Genomic DNA, 22,210 nt, shown 5'->3' on the forward strand with positions numbered 1-22,210 from the left:
AGCTCTGCCACAGGCAAAGTAGCTTGTCCTTCGGCAAATTCCTGTTTTTCAGTCTCAGACTCACCCCATTCCCCGAATGTAGGGTAAAGAAGAGCAGTCCCTCCCTCTCATTATTACAAATGGGAAGGTAGGCTTATGTCCTTTTGGAAAATGGGGCACTTAAGGAGAGAGGAAATCATTGTGAGAGGATAGATATTAAAGAATTACTATAATTAAAGTCATTTGCAAAGAAAAATGAATGGTAGAGTGAACAGAGCTGAGATGAGTTCACAGGTATTTCCACCCTTAAAGTATTGCTTAAACTATTAAAATACTCTTTCTGGCCTCACCTGATAGACTGTGGAGCAAGAGACGTTTAACTCAGGCCCCGCAGCCCCTATTCATGCCGCACACATCTGTGGCGTCTGCGGGAGGGAAACGGACCTGGAGCCGGCGCTCGGTCCAGGAGGCATTCCCGGCGAGGCGGAGCGAGGCGCTACCGCCTGGGGTCCACCATCCACCTCGAGAACCTCTCCGCAGGCGCCCCAGAGCACCGAAGGGAAGAGCTCCGACGCCGCGGGAGCACTGCCTGGCCGGGCGCACGGACGCGAACCCCGGAGCCGGCGTGGCCTCAAAAGGCGCTGCCGCAGCCCGGCGCCGCCAAGCCGCTCTGGAGCCGGGCAGCCGCCCCCGGCAGCGCGGCGCGGGGAGGCCCCGCCCCCAGGCGCAGGCCCCGCCCCTCCCCGCCCCGTAGTCCCAGGTGTCAGCCCCAGTCTCGGCCGCGGCAGGCCCCGCCCCGCCGCAGGCCCCGCCTGCCTTCAGTTCGCGCTCAGCTCCGCAGCCGGTAGGACCAGGCTGCGGTGCTGCTCTTAATCCTTTGTGCTCCGCGGCGGCTTCGCGGGCTCTCACCGAAGCGTCCTCTCGCTCGCCAGCCCCGCGCTCTCTAGCGACGGACCATGGCGGCGGCGGGAGCAGGCGCGGGCGTGGAGGCGGGCTTCTCCAGCGAAGAGCTGCTGTCACTTCGCTTCCCGCTGCACCGCGCCTGCCGCGACGGAGACCTGGCCGCGCTGTGCTCGCTGCTGCAGCAGACGACGCGCGCTCATTTGGCCGCCGAGGACTCCTTCTACGGCTGGACGCCCGTGCACTGGGCCGCGCACTTCGGCAAGGTGGGCACGGGCGCTTTAAGGCGCCATTTTCCGCTGCTTTCCCGTGGGGGCTCGGAGAGGGCGGGGGCGCGGGGCGTGCTGGGAGCGCGGGGCGGAAGCGGGGTCGGCAGGCCTGCGCCCCTAGGGGCTAAGGGCGCATGTGCGGCGGCGCGCGGGGTGGCAGCCTGGGGGCCGCGGGGCGTGCCGGGAGCGCCGGGCGGAAGCGGGGTGGGCACCTCGAGGGCCCAGGGCGCATGTGCGGCGGCTAGTCCGGCTGGCCGGGTTTCAAACCCCCAAGCTCCCGAGGCGGGCCGGGCCCTGGCAGATGCGATGGTGGGGTCCGCCGCGTAGTCTCTTCGGCGGGGAGCTTCGTCGGGGGAAGGAATGCTTTTGGAGGGAATGGCCGGACTGCGCTGCGGTTGTGCGGAGGCCGCGCGTGCGTGCTTAGCGGAGCCGTGCGGCGCGTTCCGGAGGGCCGGACGCCGGTCGCTGGGGACAGTCGGCGGCGGCTGTCCGGAGAGTCTGCTGAGCGTCGCCTCTCTGGAGAGACAGTGGCCCTTAAAAATTTAGAGGGAGCGGCTCAGTCCCTCGCTGTGCAGTCGTGCTGCTCCTCAGAGACGAGTCTTAGCCTGAGTCGTGAGCGTCTCCGAGTGCCCTCGGAGGCGAGGGTCCGGACTGGGGGGCGGTGCCCGGGCTCTGGGGAGGGTCGGGGGTGGGGGGGCGCGGTGCCGGGGCTGAGAGGTGAAGGAGCACATGTGGAGGTGGGGGGCACCCTGCAGGAGAGGCACGGGTGCCTGGGCTAGAAGATGTGGGGGAGGCCCGTGCCCGGGCTGAGGCCAGGCGTCTGAAGGAGACCTGAGACCTAGCAGTTCTTGGCGCCACCCATTTCATCTCCTGGGGTGGCGTCTGATCTCAGACTGCAGCTGGGAAGAGCCACCCAGCCTTGTTGGGCACTCCCCAGTTAACAGGCCTCTCTCCGGAGGGCTCTTGCTAGGGCATATTTTTATACCAAGCTTTAGGAAACTTTGGATGTTTTTCCTGCCTGTTTTAGGGAGTAGGTCTTGCAGGCAAGAACCATCTTTTTCTTTTTTAAATACTTTTCTGATGATTCCATCCTACCCACCCTGGGATGGCACATGACTATGACAGTCTGTGGAGTCTGGAATGGTTACACTTTTGCTTCATGCAAATGGTCACTTGGAGTACTTATTTACCAACCCAAGGCGGTCCCAGTTATATTTGAGGACGAAAAATAGTCCTAATCCCTTAAAATATTAAATTTTATGCTATATGTATTTTACCACAATTTTTTAAAATGACCGAAATTATTTTTAAAAGGTCTTTTATCTCTACAGAGGAAGTGGTATGTTTGCTTTGGAGACTATCGTTGTACCAGAGGCCCATACTTTATGGGTTTTAGGTAAGGTAGGGATCTTGGAAAATCTAGTCTGGTGCCCGGGTTCCCACCTGTGAGAAGCAGCTCCTAGGGCAGAAGTTAGGCCTAGACTCGAAGCTTCTCCACCCTTTATCAATGGTTGCACTCTTTTTAACAGTTTCAGGCATATATCCTTAGATCATGCCCATGGCACACAAGTTACCGTGAGGCTTATTTGTTCCCAGAGTACTAAACATTAAAAATATCTAATTATACCTTGCTTTTTACAAGATACCATATTTAGCAAAACTTTCCAGAATTTCAAACCCAGTTTTTAACAGGCTTAGGTCCAGTGAACTCTCAACTAATGTTAAAGATTAACCACTTCCATTTTATTGGGTTTGACACCTATTCATCTTATTGCTAGTTGATACTTTTCATTTTTCACTTGGTAATAAAGGCAGTGTTCAATCTGCCTTCACTCCCAGTTTTACATTCATTTCAAACAGACCACATTTTAAATGTCTGTATTTCTGAGAGTTTAGCTCACAGGTGTGTAACTTGGGTGTCATGGAACATCTGTTCTCCTTGTGAGGTCTGTCCTCATTACTATAATTGTACTGGGGATTGAATCCAGGGGTGCTTTAGCACTGAGCTCCATCCCATCTTCTTAATTTTTTTTTTTTGGAGACTGGATCTAAGTTACTAAGACTGGCCTTGCAGTCTTCCTGCCTCCACCTCCCAAGTCATTGTGATCACAAGGAGTACCAGAGTCCTGGTGGTCCTCTTTAAACAAGGGAATGGGTGCATCCAGGATAGCTTTTTTTGTGGTCCGTGAGTAGAAAATAGGTTTCTCCACAGTGTGGGAGAACATGTGATTCAGTTGAAAAAATGCTGGGTGCCCGGTGGACTCTGGATAAATTTGTTGAATGTAATGTACTCTTTAGCCAGAGGCCAGCGTAGTATTCAGGCTTAGCTACAAATCCTTGTTTTAACTTGCTGGTCTTCAAGTTAGCTGCCTATTGGGTATAGAGCTCAGCTGTGTTGCCTTTTTTGCATACTTTTCTTTGCATACACAGATTTTAAAGACTGAAAATAAAGGTTGCACACCCCTGAAATCCCAGCTATCCTGAAGCTGAGCCAGGAGGATTGCAAGTTCAAGGCCAGCCTGGACAACTTAGAGTGTCTCAGGAAAAAAAAAAAATCCACAAGGGGGCTGGGGGTGTGCAGTACAGTTGCGCATTCCCTGTGGAAATAGCTACGTATGTTTTTGTAACTTACAGTCACTATGACTTATTATTCAAAATTGTATATGTATAAGTCTTAATAGAAGTTTTGGAGTAATGCACGCTGATCTTTTCTGATTTTGGATTTTTCTATTGTAGGAAAATCAAAATATTTGTGCATGTTTAATATTTTGCATTCTTTCCATCAGCTTTTTTTTAAAGGATGAGGAAAATGTCTTCTAAATACCTTTTTAAATTTGCATGGTGTTAGGAAGGAATTAATTTGTTCTCTCAAAAAAAAAAATGGGTAGCAAAAATGCCATTTGTCCCCAGTGTGGAAATTATATTATTTGTGTGGTATTTTATGTTATACCGACATGTTTGCCTGTTTTTATATCCCTCCCTGCTGTGTGCGAAGTTGGAGTGCTTAATGCAGTTGGTGAGAGCTGGAGCCACCCTGAATGTGTCCACTACACGCTATGCCCAGACTCCAGCTCACATCGCCGCTTTTGGAGGACATCCTCAGTGCCTAGTCTGGCTGATCCAAGCAGGGGCCAACATTAACAAACCGGTAAGAATGTAGGGGATTGACTCTGCTTTCCCAGTTATAATTACTCCCAGGGTATTGTTTCAAAGTGAGGCCTTAATTAATGAGTTTGAAGTGTTTACCTGAGGGTAGACTGGAGTGTTCCTTCAGTTATTATGGATAATAGACCCTTTCCAGAAGTTTGCATACTGTTCATAGAGTGCTTTTGCCTATTATGACTCACCAGATCATCTACTGCCATTAGGGTTGATTTGCCTAAGGTCACAACTGGTAATTGATGGTTCTGGCCTCCAGCTCAGGTTTCCTGGCTCCAGCTGCTTCAGCTTCACTTCACAGTCACTAAAAACACATCCATGCTAGCAAAAGGAGTGGCCTAGGTCAGCTTCAGACACACATTTGGGATGATGACTTTTCGAAAAGTCGATGTCATTTACTGAGTGGGAAGAATAAGTGATTCCAGCCCTTTGTGTTTAAATGTGCACCAATAAAATAATCCTAAGAAATGTGCACAGACTGAAGTGTGCATGCGCCCACATTTTTACTGGTGTTTTCAGCATCTTTTCACCAAATAATTAAAATCCTATTATTTTAATTATAAAATAAATAAAATCCTTTTATTTCCTCTCTCTTGCTTTTCTTTGTCTTTCCTAAGATACCTTCCTTGATCACGGCAGTTATAAAGTGGTTGTAGTTCCCTTCCTGAAGATGGCACAGCTACCCACCTTAACTGTAGCAGTTGAGGATAGGTATTTCGGCCAGGCTGGAAACATGGATAAGTGGGAAAAGAGTGCAGGGCATAATTGGGCAATTTGTTCTCTGTGAGAGACTTGTAGGAAAGACCCTATGGAGGAGAGGTCCTGGGTGGTAGGCTTGTTCTTATCATTGAGCTAGCCTTGGGCAGGCACACCTGTATTCTTTCCACACTACCTCCCTCTTCTCTGCACTCAGACGTGCCTTTATGTGTTTCTGCTGCTGCTGCTCTACTCTTCTGCTTGTGAATTATCTCCCATGTACCCTCCCGTGCTGGGCATCAGCACAGCTGCCCATTTGCCTCAGAACCTGCACCCTGGACTCCCTCTCTGCAGTTAGAAAGGGCACTATGGCCTGGGACAAGTCACTTAGAGAGATCTAAGGAATTTGCCTAGTATTGGTTTTTGAATCTAGAAGCTCCCTTTTCAGCTAGTGTCTCACAGCAGCTTCCTGTAGTGAACTAATAAAGGGTGTGGGCTGAGGGTATGCTCTTGCGCCTGCAACATCATTCAGGTGCCTCCGGGCAGCACCTCTTCTGTGCTCTGCTTCCCAGCACAAGACTACCTGATCCTCTCTCCTAGCAGCTTCCACTGTTGAAATACTTGCCTGATCAGAAGCCCCCAGGTCCTCATATCCACCCAGAGTGCCCACGGGCATTGTTGGGCACCCTAGAATCTCTTAGAGGGCCACAGGTTTTCATCTTTCAAGGTAAAGAGCTGTGGTCTAAATCTCAGGCATGGTCTTGCTCTTAATCCATGGGGGCTGGACTTGGCCTCTCTTGTAATGGGCACTCTGCTGTCCTAAGGTCACAGTAGCCCTCTGGCAGCTCCCAGTGTACCTCTGGCTTATCTTGTATAGTTTTTATCTGACATTTGTGTTTTAAGTTTTTGAACCTGGCATACCACTTCTGTTAACCTTTTGGTATGTAAGCTGCCAACAGTTTGACATTCGTTTTCCTCATGCTTTATACAGACTTCCTGGGTCATCTGTCAGGTGAGCTGAGAAATGGTAGAAAGCTGGTGTGCTGCCTGCAGGCCTGTGTTGGGCTTCCCCAAGAGGAAGTGAAGCTAGCTTTCATGTGCTCCATTTTTAGTGCTCATCTTGACTAGCTTTGCTCAGTATTTGAAAGCCAGCTCTGATTTCTAATATCTAGATCAGAAGTCAAAGGTTCCCTTTGTTAAAATCAAGGTGCCCTGCTGCCCTTGGAATTCCTGGCACATCTCCCTCTTCTCACAGTTTGCCATGGTTCTAGACTCACATTGCAAACTTAGGTGTTTTTGAGATGTGATTGGTCTGAACTAGAGACTCGGACACCCTTCACGTGGCCTTTTGCTCTTGGTATTCTCTCTCTTGACTGCAGATGTCATAAGCAGTGTCTGCTGTGCCCGCCAAGACTCTTCTTGTGTAACAAACCAGGGGCTGGATAGTTCTGCTTTTCAGTGTCTTCCTTAATGTCTGGTAATATTCTATCATCTTTTTGAAATAGTGTAGCAAACTCAGGTTTTTCATCTTGCTTGTAGTTTTCTTGTCAGTATTTTTACCCAGGGGGTTTTTTGGGGGGAGGGTGATACCAGGGATTGAACTCAGGGGCAGTTGACCACTGAGCCACATCCCCCAACCCTATTTTGTACTTGAGACAGGGTCTCACTGAGTTGCTTAGCACCTTGCCATTGCTGAGGCTGGCTTTGAATTCACATCCTCCTACTTCAGCCTCCTAAGCTGCTGGGATTACAGGCATGTGCCACTGCGCCTGGCCTTTATCTAGTTTTTATTTGCTTTATTATGTACCACTTCTCTCCCTTCCCCTCCTCTTTGGAAGAGTTCACTTTTTTGAATAGTCACATGGTTTGCTGGTTTTCTTTTTTCAAAAATAGAAATTTTTTGTTGTTGTTTGGGGTGTTAGATTTCTTTATATTCTGTTCACAGCCTTTTGGACCCTGATTGAAATATATGTACACACTCTTCCCTCCACTCTGCCCCTTGAGTCTCTCGTATTCCGTTTTCTGCAAAATAATGTGCCATGTTTGTTTTACTTGGGTGGCCTACACCTTACTGTCCTCCTCATGAGTCATTGTGCATTGAGAAGGAGCTCAGGTGGCCACTGGGTTTATGGAGGAGCTGCTTTTCCCAATGCTGCACACCATGCCCAGTTGCTCACTGGCTCGCTCTCAGTGAGGCTGTAGGCAAGTATGGCAGTGGTAGCTCCAGTGACAGTGAAGTGGGTTTATCCAAGAACTCTGGGTGCTTCACCCTCAGGATTCCCTGGACAAAAAAAAAAAAAAAAAAATTCTAAATTTTTCTAACAGAAGTGATGACTGCTTGGGTCTTGATTACATTTACTGTTTACTTGTTACTTGCCTGATAGCCTATGGACAGGTATGAAAGAGTCCATCCCTTCTGGTTGACTGTGTTAGAGTCCAGGGTGTTTTCCCTGAGTCTGCTTACTTCTGCTCTGTTCCCCTTTGTGTCTTCTTTGCTAAAACAGAAGTCTGTTTAGACTGCAGAGCCTGCTGTGTTGACCCTTGGGGTGGTCTCCTTCTGTCTTTGCCTGAGCCTTTGACCTCAAACCATCTTTTCTAAATATGGTTCCAAATCAAGAAAAAATTCAGGGTAGATAGGTAGAGGAACATGGGTAGGCTGGACTGTAAGTTAGCTAATAATATGTGCTATTTCAACTTGTCATAGGATAATTATTGGGGGTTTATGTGTACACATTGGTGCCAGGATTAAAACATTTGTGAATCCCGATTGAGAGCATTCATGCTGTCCCTGCTAAAGAGACCCCAGGATTTTGGGATATTGACCTTTAGCTAAATGCTTTGGAGAACACCACCCCTTCTCTAGTCTTTGTCTTCTCTTCACCTAGATGTTCCTTTGTATTATGCTTCAAATTATGCGATGCTCAGCTCGTTTGTGTCACAGGTGGATGAGAAGACCTCTGGCTTTTGCTAATTGTTCTGCTTTAAAATGTGGAAGATGTTGTTGGATCTGAGAATGGGTGTTGTGTGTTTCAGGACTGTGAGGGGGAAACTCCCATTCACAAGGCAGCCCGCTCCGGGAGCCTCGAGTGCATCAGTGCCCTGGTGGCGAACGGAGCTCATACTGAGTAAGTGCCTTCAATTATCCTCCCAAGCTAGAGAAGTAGTCAAGGTGTTTATATTCAAACCACAGCATGTAGAGCAAGCAAAAGCCCTAAAATCTTTATTTTTAAAATTAGTCACACAGTTTTGTTTTTTAGATCAGTTGGTGTTAGCAAGATTGTAGTCTGAGTTGACCACTGATTATCAGTAGGAGCTTAGTTCCATGATGGCTCCAAATTCTTGAAATGAGAGAATGTATTAGGGACAGAAGGATCAGTCAAGTGAGTGGATTTCAAAGTTGACATTGTTGACTTCGCCACTAACTAGATGTGTCTCTGTGGCAGGTCTTCGCTTTTCTTTGCCAGCGCATGGATTGAGCTAGAATATCCTTGCAGGCCTCTTTGGCTTTTGAAGACAATGGGCTTTTCTACATTTTGAATTCCTCCTCTTAGCAGATGTGAGGACCATCTGTGCTGAAGGCTGTGGACAGTCTCAGTCATTAGCCTAGTGTGACTTAACTTATGACTCTTTGTAAAGTAGAACTTAAGTAATTAAAGACTTCAGACTTGCTTGCTGGGAGCCTTTGATACCGGTGGCATTGTTGTAGAATTCCTTGTTGTTGCCCCGTTTATATCAGCTAGCTCATTTATCATCTGACAGAATAGTCTTTAAGTATATTAATTTAGAAATGTGATCTTGTTTGCAAATCATTAGCTAGCCATGGCATTATACATTTATTTAGGTATTAAATTCGTTTGTCTTAACTTTCTCTTAAAGATTTATTTTATAAAATTTTTCTTCTACAGTTCACAGCATTAACAATGGATCCAGTTTTTCACCCTTAAATCTTGAGTGTAAGCTATAGAGTTGTAATGACCAGATAATTGATACCAGCTTTTTTGTTTTACCTCAAGTGTTATGAATGATTCATAGAAATAGAAACCACTTTATTCTAATTGGAAATGTGAATATTTAGACTTCGGGAGAAGTAAACCCACAAAAGTTTAACCCTTTGGTTTCCATTGTTTTGACTCTGTATTCTAGTAGGTTCTGAACAGAAACCCTGGGCAGCAAAGCCATACAGATTCACTTAAGGCATGTTTCTATGCTGGAGGCTGTCAGCAGTCTCAGTGACTTAGCTTCTGTTTCATTAAGCGTTGGCAAGATTTGCCATTAGTTTGGCTTGAATCCTTTACTTCATGTGGCAAATCAATGTTGTAAATATGGCCTTTAATAACTGCTACATTGCAGGGGACCCTTATAAGTTAATATGTAGTCGTGACTTAAGATAATCTAAAAGTAATTGATAATGTTAATGTATATTACACAATTTTAAAACATTGATGATTCTCAATGACTTGTTTTAAAGTTATAGACGAAGTTTTATAGTTGTGCTTAGATCAAAAATTCAAATTTTTTTTAAAACAGAAGCTTTGATTATGAAATACAGAGTCATATAACATAATTAAGTTGCTTAGTTATTATTTATTGAAATAATGGATAATTAGGAGTTGATTTTTTTTTTTTTAATTAATGACTTATTTTTTCCAAACAATACTCTAATCGGTCCTAAGCATTTTATTACACAATGTTAATTTTATTCATTTTAATGGATGGACAGCTTAATCCTTCAAGCCAATCAGTATCTATCATTATGTCCTTTTTTTTCTTTCTTTCTTTTTTTTTTAAGTAGGTGTCTTTTTAAAAATGAGCATCTTTTATTTACAATTTTGTCCTTGGTTACAGGACCCTCAAGTGTCTCTTTTCTACCAGGTGTGGCTGAGCATGGCCTCGTGTGCCAGTCTTTCCCATCTCAGTATAAGAGCCACCCCCTCAAGACCCTGCACTGTGGTGACGTCCCTGGACTGGGCTTTCAGATTTTTTTAGAAGAAATATTTAGCCTGAGCTACTAGCCAAAAGTGATTCTTAAAATTCTTAGTCTTTGGCCTAGAAATAGAACATAAGTAATCATTATTTATTGCTATAAGTATATGTGGTTATTTAGTTTTAACATCTAAATAAAATGTCAGTTTTGCCAGTGAGCCAAATTAAAAATTGCTTCTTTTTCTGTTCTGCACATTTTTATAGTTCACCCCATTTAGTCTAGTCATAGCAACATAGAACAGTTAAATCCTTAAATAATGGCGTTTAGGTCCACTTTATTTGTTCTCTGTGATACCACTCAGATGGTCAAGTGAAATCCTAGCAGATAATACCTTTTTTTTTTTTTTTAATTAAAGAACAGAGGCAAAGGATTAACTTTTTTTCCAGTTTAAAATGGGTAGATTAATTCTTTCTTTTACATTTCATAATATTTAGGAGATAGTGTACATTTTTCTTTCCATGAATAGATTAAAAGCTTCCTCATACCAGAATTTTTAAATGAATAATTTTGTTCAGTTTCTACCCCACTTTACTGTATCTACTTCACTGAAGTAACCGAAATCTAAATGCTCTTTGGGTCACGGGTAGCTGCTGAGGGCAGTATGCCAAGTGTCTGGCTGGAGTGGTTTGTTAACTGACTTGTTAATGTAGGTTGCAACTCTAAGATAAGGCATTTCAGCTCCTGTGCATCGTGTTAAATTTTCTAGCACCACACGTGAGTATGTTAACAGACTTTTGTTTTCTTCTCTTAATTTAAAACTTGAGTTTTGGTGCCAAGTTATCTTTTCCATATGAGCTTCTTTTGGGGGCTTAAGCGATAGTCATTAATATTTACTGTTATTTACATCTAAAAATTGAAGCACACAGGGTCAAGTCTCAGTTCTGTCACTAGACTCCATGTTTGTATACTGTAAAAGGCCTAAATCTGGGTCTGAGAGTTAAATCGTGATCACCCTCAGTCTTTCTTGCTGGGGAGTGGGAGGTTCACTGTAACAGTGTTGCCTCAGCTTCACACTTGGTCTTTTTGATTAGAAGAAGGGCGTGTACTAACACAGCTGCCAACTAATTTTTCCTTGGGATAAGACAGGTTAAGTCAGTGTGATTTTTGGAGAAAGACTTAAAGCTTTGCTTTCTGCTGATAAGAAGGCCTTATACTAATGCTGTAAATAGCAGGTTCACTTTCAGAATTTTGGCTACTATTTTGTTTTCTTGAGAGGGAAAGGAGAATGTTTCCATGTCTTCTAAATATTAACATGGCTTCTAGATATTAACATGGAGTGAAGGGGGTTTAGCTGGACGTGAAGGACACTAGAACTACTTGAGCCTCAGACGTATTTGCAGGTCTCTTTTAATCCCACACTGTGTGGAGAAGGCTGGTGCCCAGCTGCAGGCTCACAGCCTTCCTAGAAGAGAATTTCCTTCGAGGCCATTTAGTCTGTAGCATCTAGATCAAGTGAGCTACATTTTGTCAACCTAATTACTTTGAACTTGGGAGGCACCTCACTGTGATCTCCAGGTAACTGGAGAAAGCTCTAACCTGAGATAATAAGTAGAGTGATTCACTGTAGAGCATTCATTCTTGCCTAATTTAGAAAATAGGCACAGTTGTCTGAAATAACAGAAGCCTAAAATGAGATGCCAACAGATGGTTTTTTAATGCTATAGGAAAAGAAATGCTGCTAAACTTTTAGAAATTCTTAATTAAAATGGAATTGGCTTACTATGGTTCAAAATCAGTGGCCATTAATGACCCACCTTTATTTGCTTACCTTGAAGCCCAGCCTAGAGGCAAAATTTTCACCAGGACAAATATGTCTGATGAGGGCACTTAATATTAGTGTCAGAAATTCACTTGCATCTTTTGTCCTTAGTAGAAATGAACTTAGTTTCACATTATTAGCCATCATTTTTTAAATCTCTGTTTTTTAGTTCATTTGCTGCTTGTTTGTCCTTCAGGATAATAGTCTAGTTAAGACATTTGTTAGAATTATGGCTGAGACAGTCTTCAGATGCCTGAGCTCTAGTTGCCCTCACGTCCTAGGCCTTGCCCCTCCTGGTTGCACGACAGCTTATCTGTCTAACTCGCTATCTCCTGCTCATCCCTTCTCTGCAGTGCTGCGCGTGGGGATGTCTCTTCTAAAGGTCCTAATACAGGTTCCCTGCCAGGCAGTAACAGATGTAGTCTGACAGTGTTCCCAAGTTATTGACCAGTTTAGTTTAGAATTTTGATTGTTTTAAACCATTGCTTTTACAGGTAGTGCGTTCACGTCGAGCCAGCGATAGCCTGATGTTTCTTTCTTACTGAGTTAAAGTGAGAGCATGTTGCATATATAGCACACTCCTGAATGATGAGCTTGTGTTTTAATGTCTGTAGACAAGATTGTGGCTCAATTATAGCATAAAACTGTCCTCGGTAATGTTGAACTTGAAATGAAAACTTGGCACCAAATTTATTCAGGTAGAAACTTTTTTAAAAAATAGTTTCTTCCTGTTGTTAACTAAAGAATATATTTAAGAAAGTCTTCCTAATTATGTAAGTTTGGATACCAAAGGGTTAAAAATACACAATGTGTTTTTTACTGAAGAAATTTTAGATGTTTGCTTATGTTTTATCTGTACAAATGGACATTTAGTAATGTTTTATCTTTTTTTTTGTAATGATTCCATTTATTTGCTTATTTCCATCTAGGAATAGTTACTAATGTATTTGTGATACAGCATACCAAATTTTAAAGTAACCAGAATCGTGAGTTGTTGGTTTTTTAGTCCATACTCTTAAACTTTTGTTAAAATATTGACATACTTAAATTGGCTTCATGCTAAAAATTACAAGAGGTAACTTAACAGGTAGTGTTGGGAGCAGCCACTCGGCGTCAGGATGGTGACAGGCCGGTGGCTTAGCTCAGCAATTGCTTCTGCACCCCATGTGTGTATATGTATTTTTAATCAAATGTTGCCTGCAAATGTGATCCCTTATTATTTAAGTTTCCTGTGTATGCACCATTGCCCGTTTTAAGTCACACAGAAGATTCTGAATCTGTAAAAACTACACGTGTCAATGTTTTACAGCTACGTAATTCGAATTGACTTGATTTTTTCAAGTAATCCTAGAAAGGGGGAGCATTCCATATAGAAACTGCTGAAACTGCCACAGGTGCTTCTCCGAAAACCTTACGGTTGTGGCATTGAATGCTCAGTATCGCTTCCTTTCTGCACACGAGGCGTACTGTTGAGGTATTTGTTGCGGTGATTGGTTTTAATGCTAATCTAGGAATTCAGATATAGACTCTTTAGATTTGCATGCTTTGCTTACCCTAATTTATGATATCTACCTGTTTACTTGTAAACTAACAATAGCTAAATTGAGATCAGAAATTTAACAGAAATATTATTTATATAAAAATTGTGGTTATCTTTTATTGTCACATGGCATTAACAAAAAGAAAACACCCTGGAGGTTATGTGGCACCTTGGATTCTAAAAAATTGTGTTTCAAGTATTTTCTGATATTTGATTTTTCAAAATTAACCCCCCAAAATCAACTTTTCATCAGAATGGCTTCTCTTCTGGTGTTGTGGCACTGTAAGTGGAAAATCGAAAGCAAGCTGGCTGGCCTCAGTGGAGCTGGAGTCTAAAGTCGTTTGAGAGGAATTCTTAGGTATAATAAATTTTAATGCTCCATTCAAATATTTTTCCAGAAAGTAGAAGCACTTGTGTTTTAACTTCAGTAAAGCTAGTGGCAGTTTGATTCATTTTGCCGTTGGTTTTCAGGACACTTAACTAAAGTGGAGGTCATTCTTCCACGTGCTGTGCTGGTATTCCAATGCTGAAAGGGTAGCAGGAAGTGTTGGAGAGGATGGGTGTCTGCCCAGAGACTGCTCTGGTAGTCTTGGTGAATGGTACAGGAGCTGGAAATGACGGGGAGGAACACCCATTATGGTAGAACACCAACAAAAGAATCTGCTCCTTCTAAACCTCCTTTTAATAAACAAAATCAGTGTTTAAACTTCAACAAAACTACAACTAATTTGAAAACCAAATGATTGTTGTTTTTAAAAATATCTGCCCACTTTCAAAGATTTCTCCAGTGGACGTTAGGAGCAGAGAGTGGACGAGGGCTTTAGAATGACCTTCCAGAACACTCACTGGTTGTCAAACATGGACAAAGATTAACGGGATCTCAGGCACAGCCTGCATACCCCGGTGCCTCAAAGGGTGTGAAATTATACACCCTAAGTGTCAATCTAAAAAATACCACATGTGTGATTTTGTCTCTAGCTTAGTCTTCATCAGAATATTGTTTTTGAAGCCAGGTGCAGTGGCCATACCTGTAATCCTAGTAGCTCGGGAGACTGAGGCGGGGGGATTGCAAGTTATAAAAGCCAGCCTCAGCAACTTAGCAAGACACTGTCTCAGAAAGGACTGGTGATGTATGACTCAGCAGTAAAGTGCCCTTAGACTCAATCTCTGTTAGAAAAAAATACACACACACACACACACACAGTTTTTGAGGTTTTTAACATTTTCCTCCAGGTAGTTTAAGTTTCCTGTGAGAAGAATGTGTGTAATGCTGCAGTCCAGATTAACTTTGTTCTTACTGATTCCACACTTGGTATAGGGAGTCAGTGAATGTTGGTGGACCATAGGGTGAAGGGTAGAGTGTTGATAAGTACTAGATCCCAAGTGGAAGTAACAAACTTGTAAGTCAGTGATTTAGTTTCTGTGTCTACCTCTTATGAACTTTAGCAAATTAAAACAAGTACCTTAGATTTAATAACCTACGTAAAATTGGAACTGTAAATATAGAGTATGAGGGTTTCTGAATTTGATACATTTTAACCAGAATCACTTTTTAACTATTAAAATACCACAATTGAAATATTGCTTCACTGAAGCATATGTGAAAATGAAAAGACCCAAGCTTTTGTTTTTAAATAAAGTGATTTGAGGGCTGTGGGTATGGCTCAGTGGTAGAGAACTTGCCTAGCATTCTTTGCACCTTGGGTTCAGTCCCCAGCACTGCAAACCATTTTTAAAATGTTTTGAGAATTATACACTTTAATTATTTATTCTAATGCTGACTTGGAAGCCTACATGGTGATATAGATGAGGAACTCAGGCCTAAAGGTGTCTCTCGATGCTTGCCATCGGCATTTGCCTGAATTCTCTTCAAGGATCTAGACTGTGCATGGAGTGTCAGTGGGACTGGGAGCAGTTGGTTTAACTTGAGGTCTTTTTCTCGGTAGTTAAGGTTTTGTGACAGATGTGGCAACTTTTTAAAAAGTGATCTTTGAATTGAATAGTGTGTGGAATGTGTCATTTTCCAAGAAACCCATTATTGAGAGTAGAGGGATAGTTACCAGGGTCATAAATTGGGAGATTATTCAGCAGGTGTGGCTGGCTAGCTGGCTGGCTGTTTTTTATATGGCCTGTAAACTAGGAATGTTTCTTGCTTTTTTAGGTTGGTTGAACAAAAATCAAGAGAATAATAATATTTTGTAACGAGATCATATGAAATTCAGATTTGAATGCCCACAAAGGCTTATAGAACATAGCCTTTCTTGTTGTCTGTGTGAGTGGTTTCTGAGAGGGCATGGCCTGCAGTTCCTAAAATATTTACTGTCCAGCCCTTTAAGAAGAAGTGCCACCCCTGGATCAGATGTTCCCTAGTGAGCATGTCTGTCATGTGCCGCCTGAGTGTGGAGAGCCAGCAAGGAGAGGTTTCTGATGTGGACAGAGAGGAGTGAGGTGGCTGCATAAGGAGCTTGCAGGCAGTGGGTGAAGGTGAGTAGGAGAGGAAGGGGGTGCCTGGCCAACATCAGGCGCTACACGTCCTGCTCAAGAAGAACGCGGACACTGTCAAGTTAGGCTGTTTGTTATACAGTCAGTCCCTGGTAACACAAGTCACTGTGTAGCTCAGGTCTTCTGCAGTCACTGGGAACAGAGGGAGAAAACTAATGTTCCCATTCCTGATAATGCCACATGGGCAGTGCCACCTAAACAGTGGGTAAATCAGTCTCCTCCGTTACTGTGTCCTGTCCTCTGTCACAGATGCTGTCTGTATAGTACACTTCTCTGGAAATTTTTTTTCAATCATCTCCCTTCCATGTTGTCTTCAGAACCCTAAATTGTGTGGAAAGCCATCAGAACCTTGGATGACTGGTGGTTGTGCTTGCTGGTGTGGCCCCCACGTGGCATGCACAGTGTGAGTTGGTTGTGATCCTCCTTTTGAGATCTTCCTTTAAAGTCTGGAAGACACTGCTGAGAGCCACCTGGAGGTTGTTGGCTCTGGCCTCAGGAGAGTGGTGAGCTGGTGTTGCCTGGTGCATGTGGCACCCTGGCTGCAGCGCTCCTAGCACTTGATGGTCTCCATATTGCTGTACCCTGTGTGTCTTAATTTTCTCCACCAAATTGGCCTTTATGATTGTGTCATTTAAAAGTGGTTGTTTGTTCTTTCCCATTCTGATCCATCAAGAAGTGCTCTTTACCATTGGCTGTGCTGTTGGTGGTTTTATTTTTCCTGTGGGAATGGCAGCTTTTTGTTTCTATACTCTGGGATTGGGATTCTGGAGAGTGAGACTATTGTTTATCTACAGGAACTGTTAATTTGTAAACCTCATGTTCTGCCTTTATCTTCAGATTTCTCAGAGTTTGAAAGTCTTCACATAGCAGTTTGTATTTCTCGACAGAGTAGACCTGTCTATACCATCTTCTCTGGTGTCCTGAGAATGAAGCCTGCAGTGGGTGAAAAGTACCACCTGTGCGTAGCAGTGCTCATGATGCTGCAGGAGGCTTCAGCAACAAGAGGACACTGGTTTGGGCCTGTGTGGTTAATGTAACTCACTCTGCCCAAATTTGGTTTTTCCTTTTTATTCATGTATCAAAGTTCAAATGTTGGGATGGATATTTATCAGGATTCACAGCCACAAGGTCCTAGATCAAATAAAAATGTTAAAGTTCCCAATAGTACCGAACACTGTTACCTTTGTTTTTTAAGAGAATTTTGTTCATTTCTGGAATTCTTAAGTCTTTTGTCTCTATATCTCATTAAATTGGGCTTAGCCTTCCTTCCAAATACATATTGCATTATTTTTTATATATCATGATTTTAAAGGTAGACATGTTCAGTGAGTATCCAGAAACATAGATTTTTACTTCTGAGGATGGAGCTTTGGTTGTGTGGCTGGAAATAGGAATACAAGGCTGTGATTGACCTTGAAAAGAAGAATATTTGTCTCTTAGGTTGTAGTTGTCTTTTTCAGATTTTTTCTTTTGTTACCTTCCTGGTCTCCCTAACCAGCAGCCTCAGGGTCCTGGACTGGCCGTTCAGTGGTGTAGGCTGAGGCGCTTGCTGGCGTTGCCTCGTCTCTTATATATATATGCAGCACAGCCAGGGAAATGGTGCCTTCTTTGTGGAGGATTTCACAGAGCCCTGTGTACTCTTTGTCTTTCAGGGGAATTTTAACATGGAGTTGCTTTTGTGCCCTCTGTTTAAATTTGGTGTCCAAACATTTACACACTCAGCCGTTTCTCTTGTGTGTTACTGAGAGTCTCCACTTAAATTGTGCCAGGTCTTCCTCCTCTAACATAGTGACTGCAGAAGACATGAGAGACCTTTACTTTAGTGTCATCAGTCAGGTGAAACATTGGTTCTTTGGAATGGCAAGAGTAGTCTCAGGATGAGTTCCTAGGACACTATGCAGAGTCTTTTCATAGGAAACATCTACTCAGATGCTGTAGAAATGCTGACATGTAGAACTCCTGCAAGTTTTCTTAAGACCACCCAAAACCAAAACTTTTTTGGGATGTTGAGTCTGGTGGCAGTTATTTTAACATCAGGGCATCCTTCTAAACTTCCACTTACAGTGTTGCATGCCAGCATAAAATCCAGCTTATTGCTGAACTGGGACTGTTCTTAGGAAGCCAGTTGGTGTGAATGCCATGGACAATTTTAGTACATGTTTGTTTGTTATGATTTTACAGAAGCTAAAGGATGGGTTATTAAAAATTAAGTGCAGATAATGTGTAGAATTCAGTTTCAGGTTGAGTCTGAAGTTAGCATAAATTTAGATTCTTCAGACTAACAAAGAATCTTGAGAAGTAATTAGGAAGATGACTTTTTTAAAAGTTTAGCATTAATTTTTTAAAAATTATTATCTCCCGAATATTGCTTAGAAATCAAATGTGTATAAGAGAAGTTAGTTATGGAGTTAGGATAGTTAACTGCTTTAATGAAGATTTGCTGTAAATTTGTTGGCTTTTTCATATCACCTTCAGATAGATAGTCAGTTCAGCAGGAGCAGAGACCAGGTTCAAATGCTAATGGGTGTAATTCAGTGTTTTTGTGTTGTGCAGCTTGAGAAATGCCAGTGGCCTGACAGCAGCAGACATTGCACAAACCCAGGGTTTCCAAGAGTGCACCCAGTTTCTCTTGAACCTCCAGAATTGTCACCTGAACCGTTTCTGTCATAATGGTGCCTTGAGTGGGGGCCATGAAAACGGATTTCCCAATCGTGTTAGTGTGGGAACAAATCGAAAGAGATGCTTAGAAGATTCGGAATCCTTGGGAGTGAAGAAAGCCAGAACTGGAGGTGAGACCATGTGGGCTGGGGAAAAGCAGGACTTTCCTTCCCGGGCGAGTATCTTGCATGGCAGAGCATACCTTGGAGAGGCACCTTCCTGCAAGGTGAGCCGTGCCTGGAGAGTTCTTGTGCAGGACGGTGACCACCACTGTGAAGATGTATCTCATGACAAGGGCAGGTGTGGGAGGGACATGTCACCTCACCTGTGAGTGTGTGCCTGCAGCTTCTGAGCACCCTGCCAGGAATTAGGAAGAATTTGGTCATCTGTTTTATCTGTTCAGAATATAACCACTAAAAAAAAAATGCCACCATACCTGATTTGTTTTTTCACTTCTTGGAAAATGTTTCTGAACTTATAATAATTGTAGATGATATGTCAAACATCTGTCACCACTGGCTTGGGGGATGTGACTTCGACTGGTTCTCATGCCCTGTGTGGTGTGTGAGTTCCTGTATTAGTTTTGGTGTCAGGTCTGAGGTAAGTTACTTCATTCTTCCCTGTTTTTTAAAGATGGATTTGGAGTTTACGTAGCAGTCACTGATCACTCTTTAACTTGAAAAGTCTTCCCTTCAATAGAGGAGAGACTGACTGTGCTTACGTATGAAATGTCTTTGACTGATGGCAGGAACACGCAGAGAACATGACAGAGAAGCAAGTGTGGAGTGAGTGACCACTGAAGTTACAGGCTCAGGTGGGACTTGCTGAGGATGATCTCAGCATCCTGCTCTTTGGTCTTAAAAATGCCAAACACCCAGTGCTGTCAGGCACCTGGGAAGTAGGAGATCTTGATCTTCTGTGCACGTGGCTTGGGGCAAGCCGTCCTCTTCTATCGCTGTGCCTCAGTTAACGTAATGAGTGCTTTAAGAGTACTTTTTTCCAATATTTGCACTTTGACTTAATGCCTGGTTAATGTTGTGAAATGGTAAAAATGTGGACCTTATTATGCCCTTGTGCATCAATTGTATGTGTGTTAGTTTAAATGTTCTTTATACTTTATTTCTCCCTCATCGCTGACAAGTCTAAAATCTGTTCAGTGATTTTAAAAAGATGTCCCTTAACATTCTAATCAGATTCTAAAACACCACATTTAGGGAGTTTAAAAACTATTCCAAAAGTTTTTAATGTAGGGATGGGGTTGTGGCTGAGTGGTAGAGCATTTGCCTAGCATATGTGAGGCCCTCAGCACCACATAAAAAAATGAGTAAACAAAGGTATTGTGTCCATCTATAACTAAAAAATAAAAATAAAAGAAAAAGTTTTTAGTGTCAGCTGAGTTGGCCAGTACGTCATTATCAAGTGTCCTAAAAGGTGTTTCCAAGGATCCCTTAGGTTTCGTGAATTTTACTGCAGCCAATCGAGTAGAATCAGACTGATTTTGTCCAGTGGTAGAGGTCCAGTTTGCACACCCCACAGTGCATGGTCCTCAGTCTGAGGGTGCTTGTGCAGAAGAGCATGTGGCTGGAGATGCATGTGTTTTCAAGATGACGGTCATGCACACCTGAAAAGTGCACTGTACTTCATGGAGCATGTTCCGTGATGGGTGCAGTTTCAGAGTGTCTCGATAACATCTTTGAGCCTCCGTGCGCTTTTCTGTGAGCTGCTTCCTGATGTCCATTCTCTCGCCATGGCTGGAGTGACTGTGACCTCACAGCTCCTTCGTGGTCTGGTCCTTTCTGCAGTTCAAGTCCTTGGACATGCCCTGCGTTTGCACATTGCTAGCACAGATGGGCTTTTCCAGCCTGCCCTGCCATTTGTTTCCTTTTTCCTACTGTCACATACTGTGTGAAATGTGGGGTCCTGGAGCTGATTCTTGATCATTAAAACAGTTTTTCCCACTATGCATGAAGTTGAATATATAATTATTTACATTCTTTGTTGTGTTTTTGGTTTGTAATTCAAAATAACAGCACTACTTCATATTCATAATTTCTAACATTTCGTTTTGATTTGCCGTTTAAGTGTGTATGAGCACAAGTTTTGCTCTCTATCTAAATTACTGGTTTTGATAAATCCCTATTCTCATGTCAGTAAATGTTTCATTTCCTCATGTAACATGCATAAAAAATCCTTTTGAGTAACTTCACATATAAAAATAATTAGAAGGGTTTAAGGGTTTTTTTCCTTTTGTTTAAAAACATATCTATAGGTGCCTGGAATACCTTGACTAAATAGATCATAGCTTTGACCTTATTAAGTAAACAGTTCTTCTGTCTTCCTACAACTCAGCCATCACATAGAATGATGTTTTTAGTTTGAAGTTTATTCAAATAAGCAATAATTCCATTTGGCTTGGTCTCTAAATGCATTCTTTAAGTTTGGGATCATGAGTCTGGCCCTACAGAAGGTAGTAGTTCTGCTTTCAGTAAACCACTGGGAAGTACTGCTCATTGCAGCAGTTTTCTCCTAGAAATAACGTGATACAAAGTATCTTAAATGGATAAAAATGACTAGGACTTTTTGAATTGAATATAAATGGAGGGCTGGGGATGTGGCTCAAGCTGTAGCGCGCTCGCTTGGCATGCATGCGGCCCCGGGTTCGATCCTCAGCACCACATACAAAGATGTTGTGTCTGCCAAAAATTAAAAAAATATATATTAAAAAAAATTAAAAATAAATAATAAATAAACCGTTGGAAACAACTTATACTAGGAAAGTTCATACTTTAAAATAACTTAAAGCCATTCAAGTCATATCAAAATGCAATTTGCTCAGAACAGAGGTGTTACTGGATAGACATGGGTGTATAAACCCTGGAGGGTGCAGTAAAGCTAAAGTTGATGAGAAGCTGGTCTTGAGAAGTGTTGGAGGGGGCCTCTTCCCCAGGATGGAATCCTGTTCTTTTGGGATAGTGATAGTGTGTGCATGGGGTGGTGTTTCCTCTTTCTTTCTGTCCTTTGGTCAGAAAGGAATGATAGGTGAACTTCAAGATTTCATGACTGCACCTGCTTTTAATAGTAAGTTTGGGTTTGTTGGTGTTCCTAGTTCATCTTCAGGAGTATCTCAGTACAGTGTTGGCATGTGTAGTCCTTGAAGACCATCCTGAACCTGCCAGTGCCCCTAGTAGGAAAGAATGCAGTTTTTTCCACAGGTGGACACTCGATCCTGTCGATTATTGTTTGTTTCTGCTGGTGGTCCAGATGGACACAGGAACTTCTTGTGCCATGATTGGTACCACCACAGCCCTGAGGAGTAGCCTATGGTGACAGCAGATCTCAGAAGTTGAACTGACTTCACAGTCATTCTAACCAAATAGCTATTGGCCTCAGATTCTCATTTGTGATATGTAGGTGTGTAATATAAATATATCTACAATGCTGTCACTGTAAATCAGCAGTGAAATTTCCCAGCATAGTTTTTTTTCCAGGATGAATTTAACACCAAGTATCTCCATTTTTCTGAGTTTGAGGGTTTTGTGTTTTGGGTTTGTTTGATTCTTCTGGTGGCCCCTGGGGATGAAACCAGGGCCTCGTGCCAGACAAACCTCTGCTCCTGAGCTACATCCCCAGCCATTTTTATTTCATATGGAGAAAAAGTTGTAAGGTTCCTAGGCTGGCCTCAAACTCCCATGTAGTTGGCGTTAGAATGTGTGCACTGCTAAGACTGGCCTATTTTTCTGTTTGTAATTGCTTTTGTTGAGCAG

General features: G+C 43.0%; 1 protein-coding gene across 5 annotated transcripts in view; it reads left to right on the forward strand.

The window, feature by feature from the left end:
* The first annotated feature begins 797 nt into the window (after positions 1-797).
* Ankrd10 (ankyrin repeat domain 10) overlaps positions 798-22,210 on the forward strand; it is a 28,682-nt gene continuing 7,269 nt past the window's right edge. Inside the window, exons 1-4 of one of the 5 annotated variants that reach the window (XM_046455001.2) lie at positions 798-1,145; positions 4,144-4,296; positions 8,037-8,128; positions 18,342-18,577. In XM_046455001.2, coding sequence (XP_046310957.1) covers positions 936-1,145; positions 4,144-4,296; positions 8,037-8,128; positions 18,342-18,577 — 691 coding nt within the window. In that variant the 5' untranslated portion in view covers positions 798-935. The other 4 variants (XM_046455002.2, XM_046455005.1, XM_046455004.2 and 1 more) reach the window with 4 other exon arrangements.

Source organism: Marmota monax, unplaced genomic scaffold, assembly GCF_021218885.2.
Source record: "Marmota monax isolate L192 unplaced genomic scaffold, Marmota_monax_Labrador192_F-V1.1 WCK01_AAM20220418_F8-fsc00026, whole genome shotgun sequence".
NCBI lineage: Eukaryota > Metazoa > Chordata > Mammalia > Rodentia > Sciuridae > Marmota > Marmota monax.